Source organism: Microtus pennsylvanicus, chromosome 12 (genome assembly GCF_037038515.1).
Source record: "Microtus pennsylvanicus isolate mMicPen1 chromosome 12, mMicPen1.hap1, whole genome shotgun sequence".
Lineage (NCBI taxonomy): Eukaryota > Metazoa > Chordata > Mammalia > Rodentia > Cricetidae > Microtus > Microtus pennsylvanicus.
Window position 1 is genome coordinate 90,540,919 of NC_134590.1, and position 25,289 is coordinate 90,566,207.

The 25,289-nt window shown below is 41.1% G+C and overlaps 2 protein-coding genes and 1 pseudogene across 2 annotated transcripts; all 3 read right to left on the bottom strand.

Moving 5' to 3' along the window:
* Positions 1-5,435: 5,435 nt before the first annotated feature.
* LOC142832414 (putative ankyrin repeat domain-containing protein 26-like protein) lies at positions 5,436-20,886 on the bottom strand. The gene is made up of 8 exons (XM_075942817.1): positions 20,633-20,886; positions 16,987-17,104; positions 16,077-16,250; positions 14,648-14,754; positions 13,699-13,765; positions 13,118-13,150; positions 6,551-6,647; positions 5,436-5,440 (listed from the first exon to the last, which is right to left on the bottom strand). The coding sequence occupies exons 1-8, from the start codon at positions 20,884-20,886 to the stop codon at positions 5,436-5,438; spliced, it is 855 nt and encodes a 284-aa protein (XP_075798932.1).
* LOC142832220 (N-alpha-acetyltransferase 11-like) lies at positions 6,968-8,130 on the bottom strand. Its single transcript, XM_075942528.1, has one exon. It carries the CDS (start codon positions 8,128-8,130, stop codon positions 7,471-7,473), a length of 660 nt encoding a protein of 219 aa, XP_075798643.1. The 3' UTR covers positions 6,968-7,470.
* On the bottom strand, positions 8,229-8,479 carry LOC142832222 (thioredoxin-like protein 4A pseudogene; annotated as a pseudogene).
* Positions 20,887-25,289: the final 4,403 nt, after the last annotated feature.

Consider the following 25,289-nt stretch of genomic DNA (forward strand, 5'->3'; position numbering starts at 1 on the left):
TTTTAAAGATGCTTGTTTTAGACTTAGCAATGGGAACCCCTTGTGAGCATACTCAGTATCGTTGTGGACTACCAAGGGAGCCTCAAATTGTAACAAGGTTCATGGTTGTGATTGTTTTCAAATACATTCCAAATGTTTATTAACTGTCAAAAACAAATGTTGCAGAGGGTCCATGGTGTCACCAGTGTGGCTACCAAGAGCAAGCTTAGGGTCAGCATGTGGTCTCCCCCTTGCATGTCCAGTGTAAGTCCTAAAGAACGTGTGTGATCCATTGTGGTGTCGTGAAGTGCAATTTTCTCAGAATCCTGAAGAGTGCCACCTTCGTGACTTGTACCTGGAAATGAAGGTAATTCAGTGTCGGCAGTAGGCTGGGGCACGATGCCATCATCATAATTTTCAGGAAGAACTCCTTCAGGCTTGGTTTCTTCAACCTTTAAGGAAATTTTGAGATCTTAGTTTTCATTAAAAATGTCACTGATTTTTATTCACTTTAGAAGAAATTATCTGTTCATGCCAGAGTCTTGATTTATAGGCCTCAAATATTTGTTGGCACAGGGAATTTTATCACTATAACCACTAATATTGTGTAACCTTTGATTCCTTTCTGTTTGATTCCAAGGCCAGAGATTGAGAATCTTGAAATGGGACCTGCTCAGCTTTATGTGGGGGGGGGGGGTGGGGGGGGGAAGAGGAAAACCTTCACAAGGTGGATCTCTATTATCAGCTGGTGAGGCTGTCCTGGTGGCATGCAGCGAGGATCAGGCAATCTTATAGACCCTGGTGGTCCTGGAGAAATGTTCCGAGGTTGCAGAGGTGGAGACAGATGTGGCTTCTGAGATGTCCATAGCTTAGACCGAGATGGTTTTGGTGAAGGAATATGATGCGGTACTGGGGCTCCTCCTGGACCATTGATGGAACATATGGAATGAAGAGCAGGTGGACCTGGAGGGCCTGGAGAACCTGCGTAAATGGATAGAGGCGAGAACAGTCAGGAAATTAGAGACCGGTCCTACTGCAGAGCTGCATGGATGACCAGATTTATTTTTTGAACAAAGAAAAGGTTTTACGTTTATAATTCCATATTTATAATGTTGACCACAACATCATGAGTATTACTGTCTGTACTTTAGTATTTTCACCATTTGTGAAGAAACATTAAAACAATTAAATGGTAGTATGCTGAGTTTCTTTTCCTTTCAAGATGCTTGTTTGAAGACTTGACAATGGGAACCCCTTGTGAGCATTATCAGTATCATTGTGGAGAACCTAGAGGGCCTCTAATTGCAAAAAAGTTCATAGTTGTGATTGTTTTCAAATACATTCCAAATGTTTAATAACTGTCAAAACTAATGTTGCAGAGGGTCCATGGTGTCACCAGAGTGGCTACCAAGAGCAAGCTTAGCGACAGCATGTGGTCTCCCCTTACATGCCCAGTGTAAGTCCTAAAGAACGTGTGTGATCCATTGTGGTGTCGTGAAGTGCAATTTTCTCAGATTCCTGAAGAGTGTCACCTCTGTGCCTTGTACCTTGAAATGAAGGTAATTCAGTGTCGGCGGTAGGCTGAGGCACAATGCCATCGTCATAATTTTCAAGAAGAATTCCTTCCGGCTTGGATTCTTGAACCTTTATAGAAATTTTGAGATCTTACTTTTCATTAAAAATGTCACTGATTTTTATTCACTTTAGAAGAACTTATCTGTTCATGCCAGGGTCTTGAATTATAGTCCCCAAATATTTCTTTGCTCAGGGAAATTTTATCACTTTAAGGACTGCAATCGTGTAACCTGTGCTTCCTTTCAGTTTAATTCAAAGCTGAGAGTTTGAGAATCTTAAAAGGGGACCTGCTCAGCTTTATGTATGTGTGGGAGGATGGGAGGAAGACAGAGAATAACCTTCACAAGGTGGCTCTCTGTTTTCACCTGGGGAGGCTGTCCTGGTGGCATGCAGCGAGGATGTGGCAGACTTATGGACCGTGTTGGTCCTGCAGAAATGTCCCGAGGAGGCAGAGGTGGACACAGAGGTGGCTTCTTAGATGTCCGTAGCTTGGACCGAGGTGGCCTTGGTGGAGGAATACAACGCGGTCCTGGGGCTCCTCCTGGACCATTGATGGAACAGATGGAATGAACAAGAGGTGGTCCTTGAGGCCCTGGAGGACCTGCTTAAAAGGAAAAAGACGAAAACAGTCAGGAACTTAGAGACCGGCCCTACTAGAGAGCCTTGCTGGGCTGCATGGATGACCAGATTTGTTTTTGGATCCAGAAACTGTTTTAAATTTATAATTCCATTTTTATAATGTTGGCCACAACATCACGATTATTACTCTCTGTACTTTAGTATTTTCACCATTTGTGAAGAAACATTAAAACAATTAAATGGTAGTTTGCTGAGTTTTTTTTCCTTTCAAGATGCTTGTTTGAAGACTTGACAATGGGAACCCCTTGTGAGCATACTCAGTATCATTGTGGAGAACCTAGAGGACCTCTAATGGCAACAAAGTTAATAGTTTTGATTGTTTTCAAATACATTCTAAATGTTTATGAACTGTCAAAACTAATGTTGCAGAGGGTCCATGGTGTCACCAGTGTGGCTACCAAGAGCAAGCTTAGGGTCAGCATGTGGTCTCCCCCTTGCATGCCCAGTGTAAGTCCTAAAGAACGTGTGTGATCGGGCTGGAGAGATGGCTCAGTGGTTATGAACACTCACTACTCTTCCCGAGTAACCGGTTTCAAATCCCAGCGCCCATATGGCAGCTCACAACTGTATGAAAATCCAGTTCCAGTGGATCTGACACCTTCACACCAATGCACATAAAATAAAGCCAAATAAACCATAAAGAAATTAAAAAAAAGACGTGTGTGATCCATTGTGGTTTCGTGAAGTGTAATTTTCTCAGATTCCTGAAGAGTGTCACCTCTGTGACTTGTACCTTGAAATGAAGGTAATTCAGCGTCGGCGGTAGGCTGGGGCATGATGCCATCGTCATAATTTGCAGGAAGAAATCTTTCCGGCTTGGTTTCTTCAACCTTTATAGAAATTTTGAGACCTTAGTTTTCATTTAAAATGTCACAGATTTTTATTCACTTTAGAAGAACTTATCTGTTCATGCCAGTGTCTTGAATTATAGTCCCCAAATATTTTTTTGCTCAGGGAAATTTTATCACTATAAGGATTGCTTTCGGTTAATTTATGCTTCCTTTCAGTTTAATTCAAAGCTGAGAGTTTGAGAATCTTAAAAGGGGACTTGCTCAGCTTTATTTGTGTGGGGGCAAGTATAGGGGGTAGGGAGAGAATAACCTTCACAAGATGGCTCTCTGTTTTCACCTGGGGAGGCTGTCCTGGTGGCATGCAGCGAGGATGAGGCGGACTTATGGACCCTGTTGGTCCTGCAGAAATGTCCCGAGGAGGCAGTGGTGGAGGCAGAGGTGGCTTCTTAGATGTCCGTAGCTTGGACCGAGGTGGCCTTGGTGGAGGAATACAACGCGGTCTTGGGGCTCCTCCTGGGCCATTGATGGAACAGATGGAATGAACAAGAGGTGGTCCTTGAGGCCCTGGAGGACCTGCTTAAAAGGATAAAGACGAAAACAGTCAGGAACTTAGAGACCGGCCCTACTAGAGAGCCCTGCAGGGCTGCATGGATGACCAGATTTATTTTTTGTATTCAGAAACTGTTGTAAATTTATAATTCCATATTTATAATGTTGGCCACAACATCACGATTATTACTCTCTGTACTTTAGTATTTTCACCATTTGTGAAGAAACATTAAAACAATTAAATGGTAGTTTGCTGAGTTTCTTTTCCTTTCAAGATGCTTGTTTGAAGACTTGGCAATGGGAACCCCTTGTGAGCATACTCAGTATCATTGTGGAGAACCTAGAGGGCCTCTAATTGCAACAAAGTTCATAGTTGTGATTGTTTTCAAATACATTCCAAATGTTTAATAACTGTCAAAACTAATGTTGCAGAGGGTCCATGGTGTCACCAGTGTGGCTACCAAGAGCAAGCTTAGTGTCAGCATGTGGTCTCCCCCTTGCATGCCCAGTGTAAGTCCTAAAGAACGTGTGTGATCCATTGTGGTGTCGTGAAGTGCAATTTTCTCAGATTCCTGAAGAGTGTCACCTCTGTGCCTTGTACCTTGAAATGAAGGTAATTCAGTGTCAGCGATAGGCTGGGGCACGATGCCATCGTCATAATTTTCAGGAAGAATTCCTTCCGGCTTGGTTTCTTCAACCTTTATAGAAATTTTGAGATCTTAGTTTTCATTAAAAATGTCACTGATTTTTATTCACTTTAGAAGAACATAACTGTTCATGCTAGGGTCTTGATTTATAGTCCCCAAATATTTCTTTGCTCAGGGAAATTTTATCAGTATAACCACTGCTATCGGTTAACCTCTGCTTCCTCTCTATTTGATTCAAATGCCAGACTTTGAGAATTTTAAATGGGGACCTGCTCAGCTTTATATGTGTCTGGGGAGGGTTGTGGGAGGTGGGCAGAGAATAACCTTCACAAGGTGGCTCTCTGTTTTCACCTGGTGAGGCTGCCCTGGTGGCATGCAGCGAGGATGTGGCAGACTTATGGACCGTGTTGGTCCTGCAGAAATGTCCCGAGGAGGCAGAGGTGGAGGCAGAGGTGGCTTCTTAGATGTCCGTAGCTTGTCCCGAGGTGGCACTGGTGGAGGAATACCACGTGGTCCTGGGGCTCCTTCTGGACCATTGATCGAACAGATGGAATAAACGAAAGGTGGAACTGGAGGCCCTTCAGGACCTGTGTAAATGGATAAAGGCGAGAACAGTCAGGAACTGAGAGACCTGCCCTACTAGAGAGAATTGCAGAGCTGCTTGGATGACCAGATTTATTCTCTGAACCCAGAAAATGTTTTACATTAATAATTCCGTATTTGCGATGGTGGCCAAAACATCATGAGTATTACTTTCTGTACTTTAGTATTTTCACCATTTGTGAAGAAACATTAAAACAATTAAATGGTAGTCTGCTGAGTTTTTTTTCTTTTCAATATACTTATTTGAATACTTGACAATGGGAACCCCTTGTGAGCATTATCAGTATCATTGTGGAGAACCTAGAGGGCCTCTAATTGCAACAAAGTTCATACTTGTGATTGTTTTCAAATACATTCCAAATGTTAATTAACTGTCAAAACTAATGTTGCAGAAGGTCCATGGTGTCACCAGTGTGGCTACCAAGAGCAAGCTTAGCAACAGCATGTGGTCTCCCCTTACATGCCCAGTGTAAGTCCTAAAGAACGTGTGTGATCCATTGTGGTGTCGTGAAGTGTAATTTTCTCAGATTCCTGAAGAGTGTCACCTCTGTGACTTGTACCTTGAAATGAAGGTAATTCAGTGTCGGCGGTAGGCTGGGGCACGATACCATCGTCATAATTTTCAAGAAGAAATCCTTCCTGCTTGGTTTCTTCAACCTTTAAGGAAATTTTGAGATCTTAGTTTTCATTAAAAATGTCACTGATTTTTATTCACTTTAGAAGAAATTATCTGTTCATGCCAGGGTCTTGATTTATAGTCCCCAAATATTTCTTTGCCCAGGGAAATTTTATCACTTTAAGGACTGCAATCGTGTAACCTGTGCTTCCTTTCTGTTTGTTTCAAAGCTGAGAGTTTGAGAATCTTAAAACGGGACCTGCTCAGCTTTATGTGTGTGGGTGGAAGATGGGGGGAAGTGAGAGAATAACCTTCACAAGGTGGCTCTCTGCTTTCACCTGGTGAGGCTGCCCTGGTGGCATGCAGCGAGGATGAGGCGGACTTATGGACCGTGTTGGTCCTGCAGAAATGTCCCGAGGAGGCAGAGGTGGAGGCAGAGGTGGCTTCTTAGATGTCCGTAGCTTGGATCGAGGTGGCCTTGGTGGAGGAATACAACGCGGTCCTGATGCTCCTCCTGGGCCATTGATGGAACAGATGGAATGAACAAGAGGTAAAACTGGAGGCCCTGGATGACCAGCTTAAAAGGAAAAAGACGAAAACAGTCAGGAACTTAGAGACCGGCCCTACTAGAGAGCCCTGCAGGGCTGCATGGATGACCAGATTTATTTTTTGTATTCAGAAACTGTTTTAAATTTATAATTCCATATTTATAATGTTGGCCACAACATCACGATTATTACTGTCTGTACTTTAGTATTTTCACCATTTGTGAAGAAACATTAAAACAATTAAGTGGTAGTTTGCTGAGTTTCTTTTCTTTTCAAGATGCTTGTTTGAAGACTTGACAATGGGAACCCCTTGTGAGCATTATCAGTATTATTGTGGAGAACCTAGAGGGCCTCTAATTGCAACAAAGTTCATAGTTGTGATTGTTTTCAAATACATCCCAAATGTTTATTAAATGTCAAAACTAATGTTGCAGAGGGTCCATGGTGTCACCAGTGTGGCTACCAAGAGCAAGCTTAGCGTCAGCATGTGGTTTCCTTCTTGCATGCCCAGTGTAAGTCCTAAAGAACGTGTGTGATCCATTGTGGTGTCGTGAAGTGCAATTTTCTCAGAATCCTGAAGAGTGTCACCTCTGTGCCTTGTACCTTGAAATGAAGGTAATTCAGTGTCGGCGGTAGGCTGGGGCACGGTGCCATCGTCATAATTTTCAGGAAGAATTCCTTCCGGCTTGGTTTCTTCAACCTTTAAGGAAATTTTGAGATCTTAGTTTTCATTAAAAATGTCACTGATTTCCATTCACTTTAGAAGAACTTATCTGTTCATGCCAGGGTCTTGATTTATAGCCCCCAAATATTTCTTTGCTCAGGGAAATTTTATCATTATACCCACTGTTATCGTGTAATCTCTGCCTCCTTTCTGTTTTTTTTTCCCTTTTTAATATTTTTATTGTGGGGGGGTCAGAGATTACAACTTGATTTCTGCTTGTCCTTTACTTACGATTTACAAATTCTGCTTGTGCCGAAGTCCAACACCTATCTCCTCCCACCAAAAGGGAACAGTCTTCTTCAAAGAGGGAGGGCAGGGCATGGGCAGTTTCCATAGAAGGCAAGAGTAGGTAACTTCCACCAGACAGAGGCAGAGGGCATAAGGACTACCGATGGTCCTGCTTACTCAAAAATGAAAACCCAAATAATGGCAAACGCTGAAAGCTGGGGAGTTTCCTGAGTTATCACCACTTCCTGTTTGGCATTCTAGGCAAAACCCTACAGCATACACACAATCAGTACAGGACAACTGCAGACCGAATACAGCAGCCGACAGCATGGGAGAAGCCAAGGATGGTGCTGCCATGGCAGTCCTCAAAGTCCCTTGGCTCCTGCACAGCAGCTTCTGTGTCCTGGAGTGCCTTCATGATTAGGCTATGTGGAAGGCTGATGCTAAGCGCTGACAATGAGAAGCCATTTGGGTCACTGTGGTGACTCCAGAGTAGATACTGCAGAGCAGAGCCAGGGTTCCCAAGAAAACTGTGGCTAAAATGCAAGAACCTACAATGCTTGAGCGGGCTCTAGGAGGTGGAATCCAAGTCTTGCAAGCTGTCTTGAACATCAGCACCGTCTTTGCTGTCACTGCCACTGTCATCTCCAGCCAGGTTCTGCTGACAGGCCTCTTCGGAACCAGGAAGTGTGCTGCCCTGATTCTCCTTGGAACCCAGAACCACGTATCTGCCCTTCTTCAGCACCAGCTGCCGTCTCAGCTCCTCCGCCATCTGGGAGAGGTCTCGTTTCATGGCGTACGCATCTTCTCCATCTGCATAGTACTTGGGCTCCACCTCACTAACCTGGAAGTTCAGGGTGTTGGAATAAAGGTGCAGGGCCGCCCTGTTGCTCTTCCTCACATGCAGGGATACATACTTGGCGCTGAAGTTCTCGATCATGGCCCGTGAGGCCTGGTCCATCAGCTTCTGCGCCAGGCCGAGGCGCCGGTGGGAACGTTTCACAGCCAGTGAGGTGATGTGTCCATGAGGGACATCATCGGGGTCCTCCTCCATCTTGGCCAGGACGTAGCCCACGATCTTGCCATCCTCATCCTCAGCAATGTAGGAGAGCTGGGGCCAAGAGAGGCCGTGGTAGAAGTAGTACTTCATCTGGTAGTTCTCGGGCAGGCACAGCAGGTTGCAGTGCTGCATGTTCATCAGATCATCGGGCCGAGCACGGCGGATGTTCATATTGGCAGCAGATAGGCCTGTCGGGCTCGAGAACCACAGAGGATGCCAGGAGCACAAGCGACACCAACACCGTTTGCTTTAAAACAGCTGGGATATCTTCACACAAGATGAGAAAGATCTCCCACTATCTTCCATTTCTTTTCGGCGATGCTGTACAGAACCTCGTCCATCTTCATGCAAGTGGGGTCCCAGTCGTGTCCGAAACGAATGACGACCACGCGGTCCTCCTCCGACAGGATGGCCTGGTCTACCTGCCAGCCATTGTGCAGATGCGGGAGCATGTACGACATCTTGAGCGGGCCTGCGCGGCCGGAAGCCGCGAGCTGCCTCGTGAGATCCCACGCGGCTCGACTCCTGGCAGCACCAGCGCCCTCCCGCGCCCCGGAACCTACGGACGTACGCACTCCCTCCTTTCTGTTTGATTTAAAGCCCCGAGTTTGAGAATCTTAAAACGGGAACTGCTCTGGTTCATGTTTATGTGTGTTTGTGTCTGTGTATGTGTGTACATATGTATGTGTGTTTGTGTTTGAGAAGGGCAGAGTAGAACCTTTAGGAATGGCTCTCTCCATTTTCCTGTTGTGAGATGATCTTACAGTGATTCAGCTGCTCTTTGTTTTTCATTCTGGATGGTTTGTAGGTTTCATGGCTGTTCTACTCTTGGCCTCTAATCTAGATATCAGCATTTTGGCATTATGTATTTCAGACACTTGCTGCTTGTTGTGTTCTGAGATGGAACCCAGGTCATAGAGTTACAAGGTTAGTGCTCTGACCTGTTGGCATGTGTGTATGTGTTTCTGTACTTGTGTGTGTGTTCTAGCTTTTCAATGAAAAGATGACTCTGTTTGAGAGGGGAGAGAGTTGAAGATAGAAATAGAGTTTGGTTTTTAGCAGTTCACAATGAATATGGAGTAAACTCATTGAGATGTTAGGTTTTCCTTTTCCTGGGCATAGCATCATCTTTGTGCCTTTGGGGCCTGTGTCCTTTCTCAGCATATCTGGCTGACCTCTTCATGAAGTCTCCTACTTAATATTCTGTTAGCATGGGGAACCGACATTGTCTCGCTGAGTTTGGTGATTTTATACTCATTATACTGCAATTACCAGATAATGGATTCTGGAGAACTCATGTGTTAATATAGTTTTATGCAATTCTAACCTCAGAAAAGTGATGTCTGCTTTTATTTCATTCGCATTTTTGAAGGATAGAAACCACTGATGTTTTGCTTTAGTTGCCTCAAGAATATGCTAATATCTTAATCTGTTAGTGATATTGTGTTTTGTAGTCTAATCCTTTGCTTATCCAAGATGTTGTTCCCTTCGTGCTCAGGAAACTCTCCATGGTTGCCACACTCATCACATTACCATTGACTTTCTGTATCAGCCAAAAACCTCTGCATTAGTCTAATAATTCTATTTGTATTAATCATGTTACTTTGTATGCTAATGAATTTTTACTGAAATCTTGGAAGATGTCTGGCATGTGAATGTCTGCTCATTAAAATCTCTTGAGATCTATCTCCCTGCTAAGACCTCCCTTGATCTATTACTCAATTTGTTCATACATAATAGCTAATAATAATTTAGAAACCAAATTGGATTAGGCCTAAAAGACAGAACATTTGAGTTTGGTTTTGAAAATATTAAAATTACAGTTACCAATGGTTTCATTAGGTGTAAGAGTTATGTCGAATCTGCTGCCCCTGTCTCTCCTAATGTTGAACTGAGATGCTTCAAGGTAATGAGCTAGCTCTTAACCATTTGTATTGGAGATTGGTAAGTGGTGTAAGTAAGGTCTACAGACAGAACTAGCTCTTTTACTTGCTTTATACCTTATCTTGAATTTTGCATGAAAATTGATGGAGCTAGAAAACATTATTTTGAGTGAGGTAACCCAGACACAGAAAGACAATTATCACATGTATTCACTCATAGGTGGTTTGTAAACATAAAGCAAAAAAAGCCAGCCTACAAACCACGATCCCAGAGAACTTAGACAACAATGAGAACACTAAGAGAGACTTGTATAGATCTAATCTTCATGGGAAGTAGAAAGAGACAAGCTCTCCTGAGTAAATTGGGAGCATGGGACCCTTGGGGGAGAGTTGAAGGGGGAGGGGAGAGACAGGGAGGGCAGCAGAGAAAAATGTAGAGCTCAATAAAAATCAATAAAAAAACACAAAAGAAAATTGACCATTTCCTTTACATTTTCCAGTTTTGTGAAGTACAGGTTTCAAGTATGATCTGATGATTCTCTGGATTTCCTCAGTATCTGATGTTATGGCCCCCTTCTCATTTCTGATTTTGTTAATTTGGATATTCTCTACTTTTCTTTTGGGTTCTTTAGGTAAGGGTTTGTCTATATTGTTGATATTCTACAAAAAAGCAGCTCTTTGTCCCACTGACTCTTTGTATTGTTTTCTTTGTTTCTATTTTATTGATTTCAGTCCTCAATTTGATTATTCCCTGCCATCTCCTCCTCTTGTGTGAGTTTGCTGTTTTTATTCTACAGTTTTCTAGAGTGCTGTTAGACTGTAGTGTGAGATTTTTTTGGGGGGGTTCTTTATGTAGGTACTTATTGCTAAGAATTTTTCTGTTAGTACTGCTTTCAAAGTATCTCAAAGAATTGGGTATGTTGTGCATTCATTTTCACTAAATTCTAAGAAGTCTTCCTTTATTTCTATTGAGAATTTTTCAGTTTCCATGAGTTTGTGGGATTTTTGCAATTAGTGTTGTTGAATTCCAACTTTAACCCAAAGGTGATCTGATAAGATGTGGTTATTTCATTTTTTTTATCTTGAGATTTGCTTTGTTACCAGGTATGTGGTTTAATGTAGAGAAACCCACAGAAATAGCTGACCCAAGAAAGTGGGAGCTCACTGGCTCTTGACTGACAACTGGGTAACCTGAATATGACCAAACTAGGCCCGCTGAATATGGATGACAGTTATATGTCTTGGACAGCTTTGTTGGGCCACAGGAAGTGGGACCAGGTTTTATTTATCCCTAGTATGTGAACTGGCTTTTTTGGAGCCCATTCCCTATGGAGGGATACTTTGCTTAGTCTAGATACAGGGAGGATGGCCTTGGTCCTGCCTCAAGGGATATGACAGACTTTGTTGACTCCACATGGGAGACCTCATTCTCTCTGCAAAATGGATGGGGAGAGGGTGGGAGAGGATAGGGCGAGAAAGAGGAAGGGAAGGAGAGGAATCTTGGATTGGTATGTAAAATAAAAAGGATTGTCTTAAAATAATAAAAGAAAAAATGAATAAAATAAATAAAAACACTAATGAAGGTTATTTCTTTTATACTTGCTGTGACAAAATGTCTGACAGAGATTATTTAAGGAAGGAAAGAAGGAGGGAATGAAGGAAGGAAGACTAATGGCTACAGGAACCTCCTGTTTGCCTTCCTTGCTATAACTGAATGACTTTCCCTCCAGCAGTTGAAGTAGGGAAAGCAAACAGGGAGGCTTTGTTTGTGGCAGTGGTCTATTGCTTCTCACATGCTGGTAGACAGGGAAGCATACAACCCAGAACTAGTTCCAAAAATAGGGATGACCATTATGACCCACCACAGACAACATTCTGCTAGCTAGACCATATCCCAAAGGTTAACCAGTCTCCTAAATGCTAACAAAGTATTCAAACATTGAAACATGTGCTATCCCTTCTTTCTCTGTCTCTCTCTTTATCTTGCTTGGTGGTGGTGGTGGTGGTGGTGGTGGTGGTGGTGGTGGTGTGTGTGTACGTGCCTGAGTGCATGCATGTGTGAATGTGTGCATGTGTGTGTACATGCCTGCATGTAAAATTACAGTTATGAATTAGCAGCAAAAATCATTTTACAATTAGGGTCACCCCAACAAGAGAAACTGTATTAAATGGTCACAGCATTAGAAAGATTGAGATCTACTGCCTAAGAAGGTGACTAGCTAGCATGGGTAATCCCAGGAGTGAGGGTATGAAGGAGGTGAAGGATATATTTGAGGCTAGGTTCCTCATTTCTGACACTATTTGCAACTATGCAGACATAGATACACAAAGGCATCACTCCCCTCATAAGCAATTATGTTACTTTTCAAGTTATTGGGAATTACAAACATTCATGTTTTTTTCTAGAGTATTCAGGCATTGCCTCTCCCAGAGAACTTAGGTTCATCACTGATTTTCTCAGAACTGCTTGTTCCCTCTTCTTTATTGTGGTGATCTTGTTAAAATATAGAAATTGTTTCTGTATGTTCTGCAATGAAAAGACAGAGGATCGACTCTCCTGGTTTGATTAGGAAATGAACTCTTTTGATTTGGGGTGCACAATTTCAAAACTACTTTATCCCTTACCAGGACAGGGTATTGAAAGATGGAAAGTAGAAACTATTACTTAAAAGTAAAATATCTGCTAATATGCTTATCTATTTACAAATTACTATGATATCATCAAGAAGTAAAAAAATATTTCTGCTAACTAGATTGAGAAAATCATGAACTGAGAAACTGGGTTTTTCCTAAATTTCTGAATCTCATGTGAGATGATTATTAATTTTAATAAGCCCCTTTCATCAGAGTTTCTCTTCTATGTTTGGGCTGCAAAATCCATGTTATTTTCCATTTGTAAATAAACTCTCGCTTACTAGTGTTCTCCATATCATAGTATCTGTGAAACTGCTTTAGAGAAACCCATTGGTCCACTGAGTCACATTCAAAAGTCATTAATATTCAACTTCTGATTCACACAAACCCTTACTTTAGGGCTCCAGGTTACAAACAGGTTTCCGAACCTCCAGCAGTGCATGGTGATGAGGTCACTTTAATATGAATAGGTAAATGTCTAATTACAACCCTACAATATTGTAAATGTGTGAACATGATACAAAGAATCAGAGTGTACATTAGTGTCAAATACAGAACAAATATCCAGAAATCAAAGTGTTACTATATGGTAATTGAATCTTAACATCCACAACTGCTGGCTAATTGGGGAAAATACTTACTGTGTGACTGGAGGAAGAGAATTCATTATCCTCCTAGTGGAATCAAATAGAAAACACGCTGTAATCTCTTCATAATGAAACCTTGGTTGAACACATTACAAATAGCTAAATTTCCACAATTTCTTGTTAGTGTAAACACAGAAACAAAGAGATAAACAGAGGAAATGCTCTTATCTGTGATCCTGAAATAGGAATATCAAAGGGAAGAGAAAACCTACCTGCAATTATGCTGAAGGAAAAGACACCTGGGTGATGCCTGGACCACTGCAATAACTGGACCCATTAAAATGTATTCAGGTGCATTACCTCGGTCGTTTTTAAAATCAGTCTAATGTGTATTTATTTCTGCAAACCATCCTTGGTCAAACATCAGGCACCTTCCTGTGTTTCCAGCTCATTGTCCTCTTGGGCCACTGCTACCTGCAAGGACTTACTGCTCACTGGAATTTATAGAAAGGATGGTTCACAAATACCAAACGCTTTTCTCTGACCAAATCTCCATATAAAACTGTGATAGGTGGACTGCTGCAGCATTTTAACAAAATTCATAAGACAACGAATTTCACAAAGGAGAATTTTACCTTAATAGCAGAGGTACTGCCCTTGTCCTCTGTTCTAGATTCAGGCACATCAGGATTTTCAGAGATCCTTTAGAATACAAACATGTAGTGGTGAGTGGGTTTGGTCCTTAGAGAAACTCTGTTGAAAGATTTCTTACCTGCATACTAAGTAACATTTTTGCATTTATGTAATTCAACATTGATCCCTGTCTTAAAGTTTTTTGTTGCTTTTGTAGTTTCAACTTATTGCAATCTATGTAACATTCAGTGAAGACTCAGTCATAGTTCTATTTAAAAATAAAAATTTAAAAAGCCAGTGGTTTTGGAGATGGCTCAGTCAATAAGATGTTTGCTGCCCATACACAACAACCTGAGTTTAAATCCTCAGCATCCACATAAAAAACTGGGCATAGACACATACATGCACATGTCACCCCAGTCCTGTGTGTGGAAGAGACAGGCTAGCATTTGGGCTTATTGGCTGCAGACCAGCTTCAGGGTCAATCAGAGATCTTATGTCAAGTGGATAAGTTAGAGAGTGATACAAGACACCAATATCCTCCTCTTTCCTTCATGTCTGCACAGAGAAATATGCAAAAAATATGTAAAGTACAAACACACACAGAATGAAAACCACTAAAATTATAAATTTCAGTGTTGAAAATAAAGTTGACACTTTTCAATGTAAACAACATTAATGTGAAGTTTCTTTAACTAGTAGAAATTTGCCAATCAAATCAGATAAGAAATGACAAACTTGTTTTTAAATGGGAAGCTGAGCCCTCGTACACACTGTTCCTTTGTTTATGTTGGAAGAGTCTCTTTTCCTGTTCACATTCTCTATGAGCTAGGCTTTCTCAGTATGTGCTTCTGAGTTGAAGCCATATTCCCTCTACTACTTTAGTGTTCATTATTTAAGCAATGTCACCCTCAAGAACAGCCCTAAGATTGTAAAAAGAAGAAACTGTACCTATTTGGCTTCATCACCGAATGTGCCTCTGCCCCGTTCTTTATTAAAAACTCGGCCATTTGGTGTTGCCTTTCGTATAGCGCGAGTTTATATGGGGTCATCCCATACTGTAAGGAAAAAAATCCATTTAGAAATTACATGCTTCTCAACTGAAAAAGTATCACTGATTTTGTAAACAAAAGTCACAAAAGGATAGATTTTCCTTCAGCCCTTGCTGCAGATTCATACACACAGGTGCTCCCTTCCCTTTGACACACCTTCCCCTGTCCAACACTGCCTGTGAACACCACTCATCTCCAGAACTTCCCACAAATGCTCGCTGGTTCCAAGCTAAGGCTCCATGGAGATATGCCTCCATTTCCCAACCCTAAAACATTGAGTTAGATTTGGTGTGCCTCTGTTGAATGAGTGGACTCAAGTGGCATCTCTGGAGCAGTTTCTCAATCTGTCTTTCAAAACTATGTTTTTCCCTAAACTAAAAATTATCTCACAAACCACACATCATTCCCTATTATAGTGGTCCAAAAAATACTGGAGGACGATCCCAGACTCAAATGGTATGTAAACACAAAGAGTGCTTATTCTTCAGAAATAGCCAGCATGCAGTCCATCACCCATATAAAATGTTAATGAGGACCTAGGACAAAGACATTCATGCCCTTTTAAAATGGGGAAATGGGGAATTCTAAGTATCTTTTTTATAATTGGGCAGTCAGGGAGTAGTTACATGAGGTGCGCATTGATTGTACAAGACTAGTAACAGTTTCATCCGTTGTTGGATTTTTCTGTCACATATGGTCAGTAGTAGCCAGATCCTGCAACTCTGGGTCTCCCAGCCTTATAAGGCTAGGTTTGGAACTGTTTAGCCAGTTGGCTAAACTTGACTGGGGAACTTCCTGGATTCAGGCTTAGGTCATTAATTAAAACGGAGTCACTACTTGTCTAAGATGGAGTCACATTTTGGCCCCTTCATTATGAACATAGAAAATTTGAAAAAGTTAAATAAAGATGTCTTCTCAGTATGTTTTCTTCAATGATCCAATTTCCACATTTGCCTGTGTGCATGTGACCTTTTCACTCTAGCCTCATCTCTGGGAGACAAACCACATCAGTAGCTTCTTAACTGTAACAGATTTCTGGTGTTTTCTACAGACATTTACCTTAACATTATTTTTTATTGTTTGTGTGTATGTGAAGTACGTGTGGGCCCGAGTACTTTACTTGTTCAATTTTAAAGTAAAGCCCAAGTCTGAAACAAAATGTGCTGTGCTGAGTTCCTTTAAGTTACCTGCAAAACTGTAAAAAACAGATTGGGAAAAATGTTTGACTCTGAACAGATTTAGTGAGTCTGCTTGAGCTTCAGAATGTGGAAAGTGATCTGAGTGTCATTGCTGGAAGTACATTGCGAATGAAGTTGAGTGATTTTTACCTTTGTTTTCGCGTCAATATTTGCCTTATATTTAAGCAGTTTTGCAGCAATTGTGATATTTCCTCGGACAACTGCATGGTGTAGAGCTGCATCCCCGCCGAAATCTATGATGTGGGGATCTGCACCCTGTGTGAGTAGTATGGAGACACACTCCACGTTGTCCATCTGGGTCGCCTGTGGATATTGTAGAAAGAAAGAGATACTGAATTCAAGAAAGTCAGGATAAGCATTCCAACAATTGCATTGAATAGTTACCCTTGGATCAGACCAATTGTTTAGGTTATGCATATTATCTCTTTTTTGAGACTAGGGCCTCTCAAGTACCCCAGGCTTGCCTAAATTCATGACCTCCCCACCAAAGTTTTCCAAGTGGTAGAATTTCAGGGGTATGCCACCACACCTAGATATTAAAGCATTTCACCAGCACTGTTTGGCCATTGTTGCAGTGGGGGAGGTTGCTTGTTCATTTGCTTGTTTTGATAATTTGACACAGGCTGAAGACACTGGGAAAGAAGGAACCTCACTTGAAGGATCGCCTCTACCAGACTGGACTCGGGGAAGTCTGTAGAGCATTTTCTTGATTGAGGTTGATATGGGAGGGCACAGCTTCCTAGGGGAGGTGGCATGACTAGGCAGGTGGTCCTGAGTAGTATAAGAAATCCGAGCAAGCCTTGGAAAAAGGCATGGGAAAGCAGCATCCCCCCATGACCTCTGCTTCATTTCCTGCCTCTAGTCTTGATTGAGCTTCTGCCCTGGTTTCCTTTAATGCCTGACTGTGATGTGGAATTGTAGGCCGAATAAATATTTCTTTTCTCAAGCTGGTTTTGGCCAGTGTTTCATCACAGTAATAAAAACCAAACAAGGATAATATCTAATCAATTTTATACGAAAACTCTTGCCCGATAGCTACCTTAATTAAGGGTGTGCAGCCTTTGTCGTCCTGGATATTGATGTCCGTACAGTCGTTGGATAGTAACCATGCTACCACGTTGGGATGATTGTGGGCACATGCATAGTGCAGTGAAGTCCTACAAATTGAGAGGACATTTTAGGAAATGAAAGATTACTATGTAAAGGTACATTCAAGTGTAAATACTATATGGCAAAGTGAACTTCCTTCTGATGTAAAAGAAGAAACTAAAATTTTCTTATTTACTTATTTCTCTACTTAGGTGTTCATTTGCTGTGCTAGGCATATAGTGCATTTAGTGCACTATATATATAGTGCATATAGTCCCAGTCAAGGAAAGTGCTCTATCACAAGCTTCATCCTTCCTCAGAGCAGCCTCTCTGGATTACAGGAGAACACCTCTTAGAATGAACTAAGCTTGGATTTGAATCCTACCCTAATCACTGTTGGTTATTAGTTACCACGTAGACTTCCTATGAGCTCCATGACTCAATCTCTCCATCTGTAGAATGGGGATTCAACACTGTAGCTGTCTTACACAGTGCTGCTGTGATTTTAAAACTCACATCTTCAAGAGCACATACAAATGCTTCCAGCATCTGACACTGACACCTCAGTGTTTGCTGGATATAATTATGATTGGTCTTCCTAATGGTAACAAACACAGTATTTCAATGAAGAGAAAGAACAGAATTATACCTATAGTGGTGCGGGAGAATTGTCTGTATTCTGTCTATCATGTTTTAAATTTTTTTTCAAATATTTACTGATTTATTATGTATACAATATTCTGTCTGTGTGTATGCGTGAAGGCCAGAAGAGTGCACCAGACCTAATCACAGATGGCTGTGAGCCACCATGTGGTTGCTGGGAATTGAACTCAGGACCTTTGGAAGAGCAGGCAATGCTGTTAACCTCTGAGCCATCTCTCCAGCCCCTGTCAATCATGTTTTAAATAAATGCTGATTGGCCAGGCAGGAAGTATAGGCCGGTCAACCAGACAGGAAGCAGAGGTGGGGAGATGAGAACAGGAGTATTCTGGGAAGAAGGAAGCCTATTCTTCCCCAGTCCAGCCCAGACCACCGAAGAAGTAACATGTGACCTGCCCCCTTGTAAAAGGTACTGAGCCATGTGGCTAGCACAGATAGGAATAATGGGTTAATATAAGCTACAAGAGCTAATAAGAAGACTGAGCTAATGGGCCTCTCAGTTTTATAACTTACGGTGGGTGATCTCTGTGTTATTTTCTCTGGGACTAAATGGCTGGGGGACCAGGTGGGACAGAAGCCCCAATGAGCGCAGAACTCATGTTATACTACAGCAGATGCAAAATTTTTTATTCAAATAACTTTACAATATCTTAAAACTCTATTACCTAAGCTGGCCTTGAACTTGGCAATCCTCCTAGTAGGTAGGAATGCAGGCAGTTCCACTGCACCTACCTTACTCTTTATTTCACACTTTAGCATCACTGACATCTGCCACTTATAATTCATGATATTTGATGACTATAATCAGCAATGCTTTCTACTTTTCTGCCATACAAAATAAAAGGTCGTCATGTAATCCATTGTGCCTTATATCAAATGAAACGACACAATCCACAGGCCCATGATAATTCTAAAGGTCACATGTGTCTATGTAAATTTCAGCTCTTAAGACTATGAAATGTAAACAGATTTAGAATAGAAATAACAACAAACAAAAATCTAAATCCTCAGTCATCAATACTTTGACGTTTTCATTTCTCAGTGCCCAGATGTAATGTTTCTATGTTTGCTACCAACAGAAACACAGCATAGTTCTCAGACAATAGACAGACTATCCATGTTAATACAGACACCAGAAGGTAGCAAATGCCTTTGTCTGAAACCTCTCAATGTGTCCATGATCTAGCACCATAATTGAGCAAATCTCTCGAGAAGGAGATAATCCATGGCTTCATAGCTCCCTTGCTTTGATTTCCAAAAAGCTTCTGGCCAAAAAAATACTAGGGATGCAATTGGGCATCTTTCATTTTATTCAATATTTAAATATATAGAATGTAAGGAAAGTTGACTGGGCAGAGAAACATGAATATTTTCAGGATGAGAGGATCTTGAGAGCTAGTAGATGTGTATGCTGTACAGTAGATATCTAAGTTACACGTGGGGAGTAAATGGATTGGCAGAATGGGTAAGTATAGCTGGAGAATTCAGAGTTCTGAATGGATACATTTATTAAGCAAAATAATACTTTGAAACAATGATTTACTATTATTTGTATGACACTCTAATTTGGAAGACTGAATAACTATAGACTCAATAACCTCACAACTCCAGACATGATCAAGAAGCATGTGAGCTCTGGAGAATCTACTGTTGAGGGCCATTATTTCCTGCCTATGATCTAGTGAGAAATAAGAAACAAGGACTAGGAAAGAGGGCTGCAGTGATTGTTTAAACTCAGTTGCTAAGCACTCACCCTGCAAGCCTGAGACACCGACTTCAGAACCCCAAGCACCTTGAGAATCTGGTGCTGAGATGTGGATCCAGGAGGATCCCCAAAGCTTGCTTGCCTGCAAGTCTAGGTGAGTCAGTATACTCCAAGACAATCAGTCAAACACAGTGGGGATTTGGGTGAGAGAATCTGTATCAAAAGCTGAGATGTAGAAACCACAGGGTAGTTCATCAGGTGAGGGCACCCACTGACAGACCCAATGGCCTGAGTTCAATTCCCAGAGCCCACAACATGGCAGAACACAACTGTCAAATACTGTCTCTCCTGAACTTCACGCACTTACTTGGCATGTTTGGGGCACATGAGCCCCACACACTTATGATTTTTGTAATGTGATGAAAAGAAATTTTTGAAGAGAATTTCAACCACTAGCCTTCACGTATGTACCAAAATCAAAGCACACACAACAGATATATAAGGGGCAGGGAGACAGAGTTATAGTTCAAGTTGAAAATTTCCTTATGAGATTCCTCAGCGAGCATGAAACTGACATATGTTTTCTTTTCTTTCTTTTTTTTTTTTTGGCTTCCAGTGGACATCTTATGTGATAAATTTCATGATACAATTTTCTGTGTTGCATATAACAGCATTAAAAACATATACATTAAGGGCTGGAGAGATGGCTTGGCATTTACAAGCTCTAGTTTTTCTGTAGAGAACCTGGGTTTGATTCCTATCACCCATATAGCAGATCACAACTGTCCATAACTCCACTTCCAGGAGATCCAACACCCTCTTCTTATGTGTGTGTGTTATATTGAAAATACATGCAGGCAAAACACTCAAACCTATAAAATTTTAAGTGCACACATAAAAAAAATGTATGTGGTTTTCTTAGCTAAATCCCTTTAAAGCACCCAATAAAGTGCTCTAAAAGAGACAATGTAAAAGGATTTGTAAACTAACTGAAGATTTTTGTTTTGCTTTCTTAAAGAAGGCCTCAAAGCTGCCCTTCCAAGGTGAGCAGGTGCCTACGAGCCTAAAGCAGGCACAAAGCCCAGTGGTCTCCATGAAAGAGCCTTAAGCAGTATGACCTCTGCCCTCCCTCAGGCTGCAGATCTAGAAAGTATGTTTCTCCCTGGCAGACCCTGACTGTCCCCAACATTTTCCACCCGTCCTGCCCCTCACCATCCCTGGGCCCCATTACCTTCCTCTTCTGTCGAATTCATTTATGTGGTGTTTGTTGCCATTGATGAATTTTTGAACTAATGCCACATCACCCACGCTGGCCGCCCTTTGTAGCTGCCCCACAGGGTCATACCCAACTAGATACAGTTGAAATTGCGGTCGTTTCCGACCAAAGCGCCCATGACCCAGGCGTACGGGCCACAGGCGGGTGTACCAGCGAGTCCGCTGAGGGACTCTAAAAGTCAGGGCATCATATTTGAAGTCGTCCTGCATGTTGAGCCTCAAGGCTCTGCAGACCCTCCCGGCCCTCCTGGCCCTCCGGGCCCTCCCGGCCCTCCCGACCCACCCTTCCTTCCCCTTTAGCCACCCGTACCCTCCCAAACCCAATAAGAAATGTTCAAAATCCTGATTAAGTTTCCCCACTGAACCAAATAAGCGTCCTGCTAGGGCAGATCCTTGGTTCAGTGTGAGCTGAACTCTGCTTCCTCCTTAGCAACACAGTTCCATGGGCATAGTGATGCGCTGTGAGCACACAATGGTGCTCAGCAGCTGTGCACCATGTGTATTCTGCGCATTTCAGACTCCACCAACAAAAGCATACAGTACTCAGCTCATGTAGACAAATATTGTATGTTTTCTCTTTTAAGGATGTTCCCTTTTAAGGTTCTGATATGGCAACTACAATCATAATACACAGAGGTTTGGAACCTACAAAGGGACCAGGAGGGAGGAGAGTATCTCTCAAGGAAAGGAAGTAGTCTATAGTGTTTGGAAGCTAAAAGGAAAACTAGAATTGGATGGTTTAATAAAAGGGGGATGGGACACAAAGGTAAAGAAGGGAAAATAGAGAGGGACAACCAATACTAAAGGTTCTTCGAAAAACTATATGGAAACCGAGTACCCTAAAAGCTTCCTATACATATGTGAAAGGAACCCACATTGAGACAAAAAACAACAGAGGAGAAAAGGCTTCCACTAGACATTTGTGCCACCAAATGAAACCTCCAGTGCCAGGAACAGGTTACCGCCTGTTGAGTCATTAACCAAAGAGACCCATGGAAAACAGCAAACAGCACAGCTATTGCCAAAGGCTCTTGGTTGCTCACAAAACCTGATGTTAGGGTCTTGTTTCTAAAGGTGACACTTCTGTCACTGAATATGGAGAAGTTGAACTGCTGTCTAACTAGATTATTCACCTACTAACCAGAGTTCAGGGTACTGGAAGGTACTCTGTATGCTCCTGGAGGAGAAAGATAGTCCTCAATACCTCTCAGCACAAAACCTTCAACCTAAAACCACACCTACATGAAAGGAAGCTCACATACATCTGTAAATTTATTTCTATGGGATCTAGCACCCTCTTGTGTCTTTGCAGGCACCAGACATGCACACATACATGCATGCAGACAAAACATACAGACATGAAAGAAATGTGTCTATAAATATTGAGACGTAATCTATGTAGTAAGTTCACTCTTTTCAAGTATACAACATAGTAGTATTTTTTAGTATGTTCTTAAAATTATGCAACCATCACCCTATTTATTTTAAAAATATTTTCATTGTTCGAGACAAAAACCCTTTATGTGTGAGTGGTTACTCTTTGTTCACCCAGACCCCACCCCCTATCAGTTACCGATATAACTTTTTGCTTCAAGTTTCTCATTCTGGGTATTTAATAGATATCAAATCATCTAATAAAGAAGTGTCCCATTCTTCAGTCCTTTGGCTACTTTCGACTGAGCTTAATGTTTGTGATATTTATTCATGTTATAGGATGTATCAGCTCTCTACCTCTTTTCATGGCTAGAAACTAGACCATTGTATTAACACACCACCCTTTGTTTACCCACTCATCAAGCAGTAGGTATTTAGGGTTTCACCCTTCTTTCTTTTGTAAATGATCAGGCGCTAGTGGCTGCACTATCTTCATCTACAATTTCAGCAATAACATAGCAGGTTCCTGTTCTCCAGTATCTTTACACTTTCCCCCTAAACAAATGCAGACAGATTGTAAAAATATATATACAGCTTTAATGGAGAAATAGACTTACAGAACCACCGTTCCCGTGGAGACCAGGAAAGTAGAAGAAGCAGCTGGGAGCACGCTCGACAAATTTATAGGCAAACATTAGCCCAAGGCGAACACGCCCCCTAAGGGGCGGGACTTATCACTACATCTCCCCTTTTTGTCTAAATAAGACAGAACTAAACCAAATACAACTATATACAATAATAACAAATAATAAATATAACAAACAATATTGAGAACAAAAGTTTTGCTAAACATTCTATCTCAAGGAATCTAAATAATGTAGAGAGTAACTACAATTATATAATCTTCAACTCCATCAAAGATCTGAGAAGGGAATAAATATTACTTAACAAACAAGATATATCCAAAATGTGCAACAATTGACAGAGACAACTGACTACCTGCGCAATCACCCAAAGTCTCGTTTGCAATGTTGAGTCAACCAACTTTGGCTAAGGCCTAACATAACTGGCATACCATTATTAAAGGCAAGGAACTTTTCAAAACTATCTTACCCTGTCTTGGCAGGATATGACAGTCCTGTTTTATCCATTGATGCATGCTCTGTATCTCTGTCAGTGGTTGAGGTATGGGCATTTCTTTGCCCAAAGGCCAGTTCTGCCAAATAGAAAAGCTCCAGGTGGAGTGTCTTTGGTGCTCAACATTCTCTCGGGAATAGAGCGGTGTTGCCAGGAGCAATTGTGTCTCACTATCATGAAACTCTGAGTTAGATTAAAGGCCATTTTCTATAGCTCTTTGAAGAGGTTGAAGATTATTTATCTATACTAAGTATAATCTCTATATATCTAGAGAATCTGATTAGTCTAATTATAAATGACAAACTTAGATGACTATCTATATAATTCTCAATAGCTATCTAACTTAAAGACTAAGACAATAAACAACTGTGTAACAAATGAGGATAATGACCTCCAAATATAAACACTGTACAAATATACATTGCAATATGGTAAATATATATATATCAATACACAAACATTATATAAGTATCTTAATCAGAGGTAGAAATGTACACTGCAATATGGTAAATATATACTATATATATATATAAATACAATATATGTCAATACATAAAAAATGTTTTAAACAGAGATAGACACATGCATGCATACAATAGTCAATATAATTTAGCTTTGTATCAATATACAAGATTCGATACCAATATATTTGTCTAAAAGCAGTAACTCACAATTATAAATCTATTATCCCATCATTCCCTTTTTTTTTCAAAATGACCCCTGAGCTTATAAAATTCCTCCCCCAACCTCCAAACCCCTAAATGATGTCCCTAAACCCAGGGGCAAACTTTACTGGGAGAGGGGACATAGTCCTCTAGAACTACTTCCAGCTGTCATGGGGGCGACGTTCTTTCTGGGGGATTCAGTGATAGTAAAATGATGGTTAAATTTCAAGATCAATGTCTTTTAAAATTGCAAATAGTCTCTGAGTATTTTGTGGAGGTCTGGCCAGAATGTTGTACAAGATGTGCTCCATTTCAGCTAACCAAGTCGGGATCGCCTTGTGCAGCTGGTACCCAAAACAGGTCTTGTAGTAGCGCTATCAGCATCATGATGTCATATCAACCAGGTAGAGTTGATGTTGTGGGGCCCCATCTTCTTCCTGGAAACTTCAAATGTCACTTCAGGAAAAACTCATTGTTCATTGTGAAAAACTTAAACATTGATCATATAGACATATATAGACATATATATATATATATTCAATGAAAGGCATGATAGATATATTCAATGAAAAGTATGATAGATATGAAGAAAAGCAAAGATGTTTTCTAAACTCATATTTCTTTCTGTCCCATATCATGGCTCTTGACATGAGACAGAAAGTCCAGAAACTGGGTTTTTCTCTTACTAACAGGCTTGGAATTGGAGAGGGACTGAGCCAGAGTCCAACTTCAAAACCAGCTCTACATATTTATAAAGAAATGTTTAATAAGACATATATGTATATATATATAAATTAATACTTACAAAATGTGTCCATCCATCAGTAATTAAATATTCAGGGTCCCTTAATTTCTTTGAAGATGAGTATTTTCCTGTGGAGATAAGAAAAGAACCTTGCCCCCAACCTATCTGTATTTCTTACCATCAGTATGCTTGCCATCCTTATGAAAGAATTGTTATTTATCTTTTCCAAATGGCTTCTCTTCTTCAAATCGAACCTTTATTAATTTTGACGGTATCCACAATTTTTCCTCACCTGTGGAGACAAGAGCAAAACCCCTTCCCCAACGCAGCACATCTCCTGGCTTCCATTGTGAGGTCAGCACATCCTTGAAATAAACTGGTTGATTTAGTTCAGTAGACTTTTCCATTATCCAATGTCTTTCTGCAGCCGTTGTTCCCTTCTCATTAGCGTTGAGAAAATTCAAGGTTAACAAAGCATTATGTAACCTATTTCTGGGGGTGTTTTCCACCCCTTTCTGTTTGTTCAACATATCCTTTATAGTTCGATTTGATCTTTCTATGACTGCTTGACCTGTAGGATTGTATGGTATACCTGTAACATGCTTGATATTGTAATAATCAAAAAACTGTTTCATTTTCCTAGAGAAATAAGCAGGACCATTATCCGTCTTTATTTGTGTAGGTATACCCAT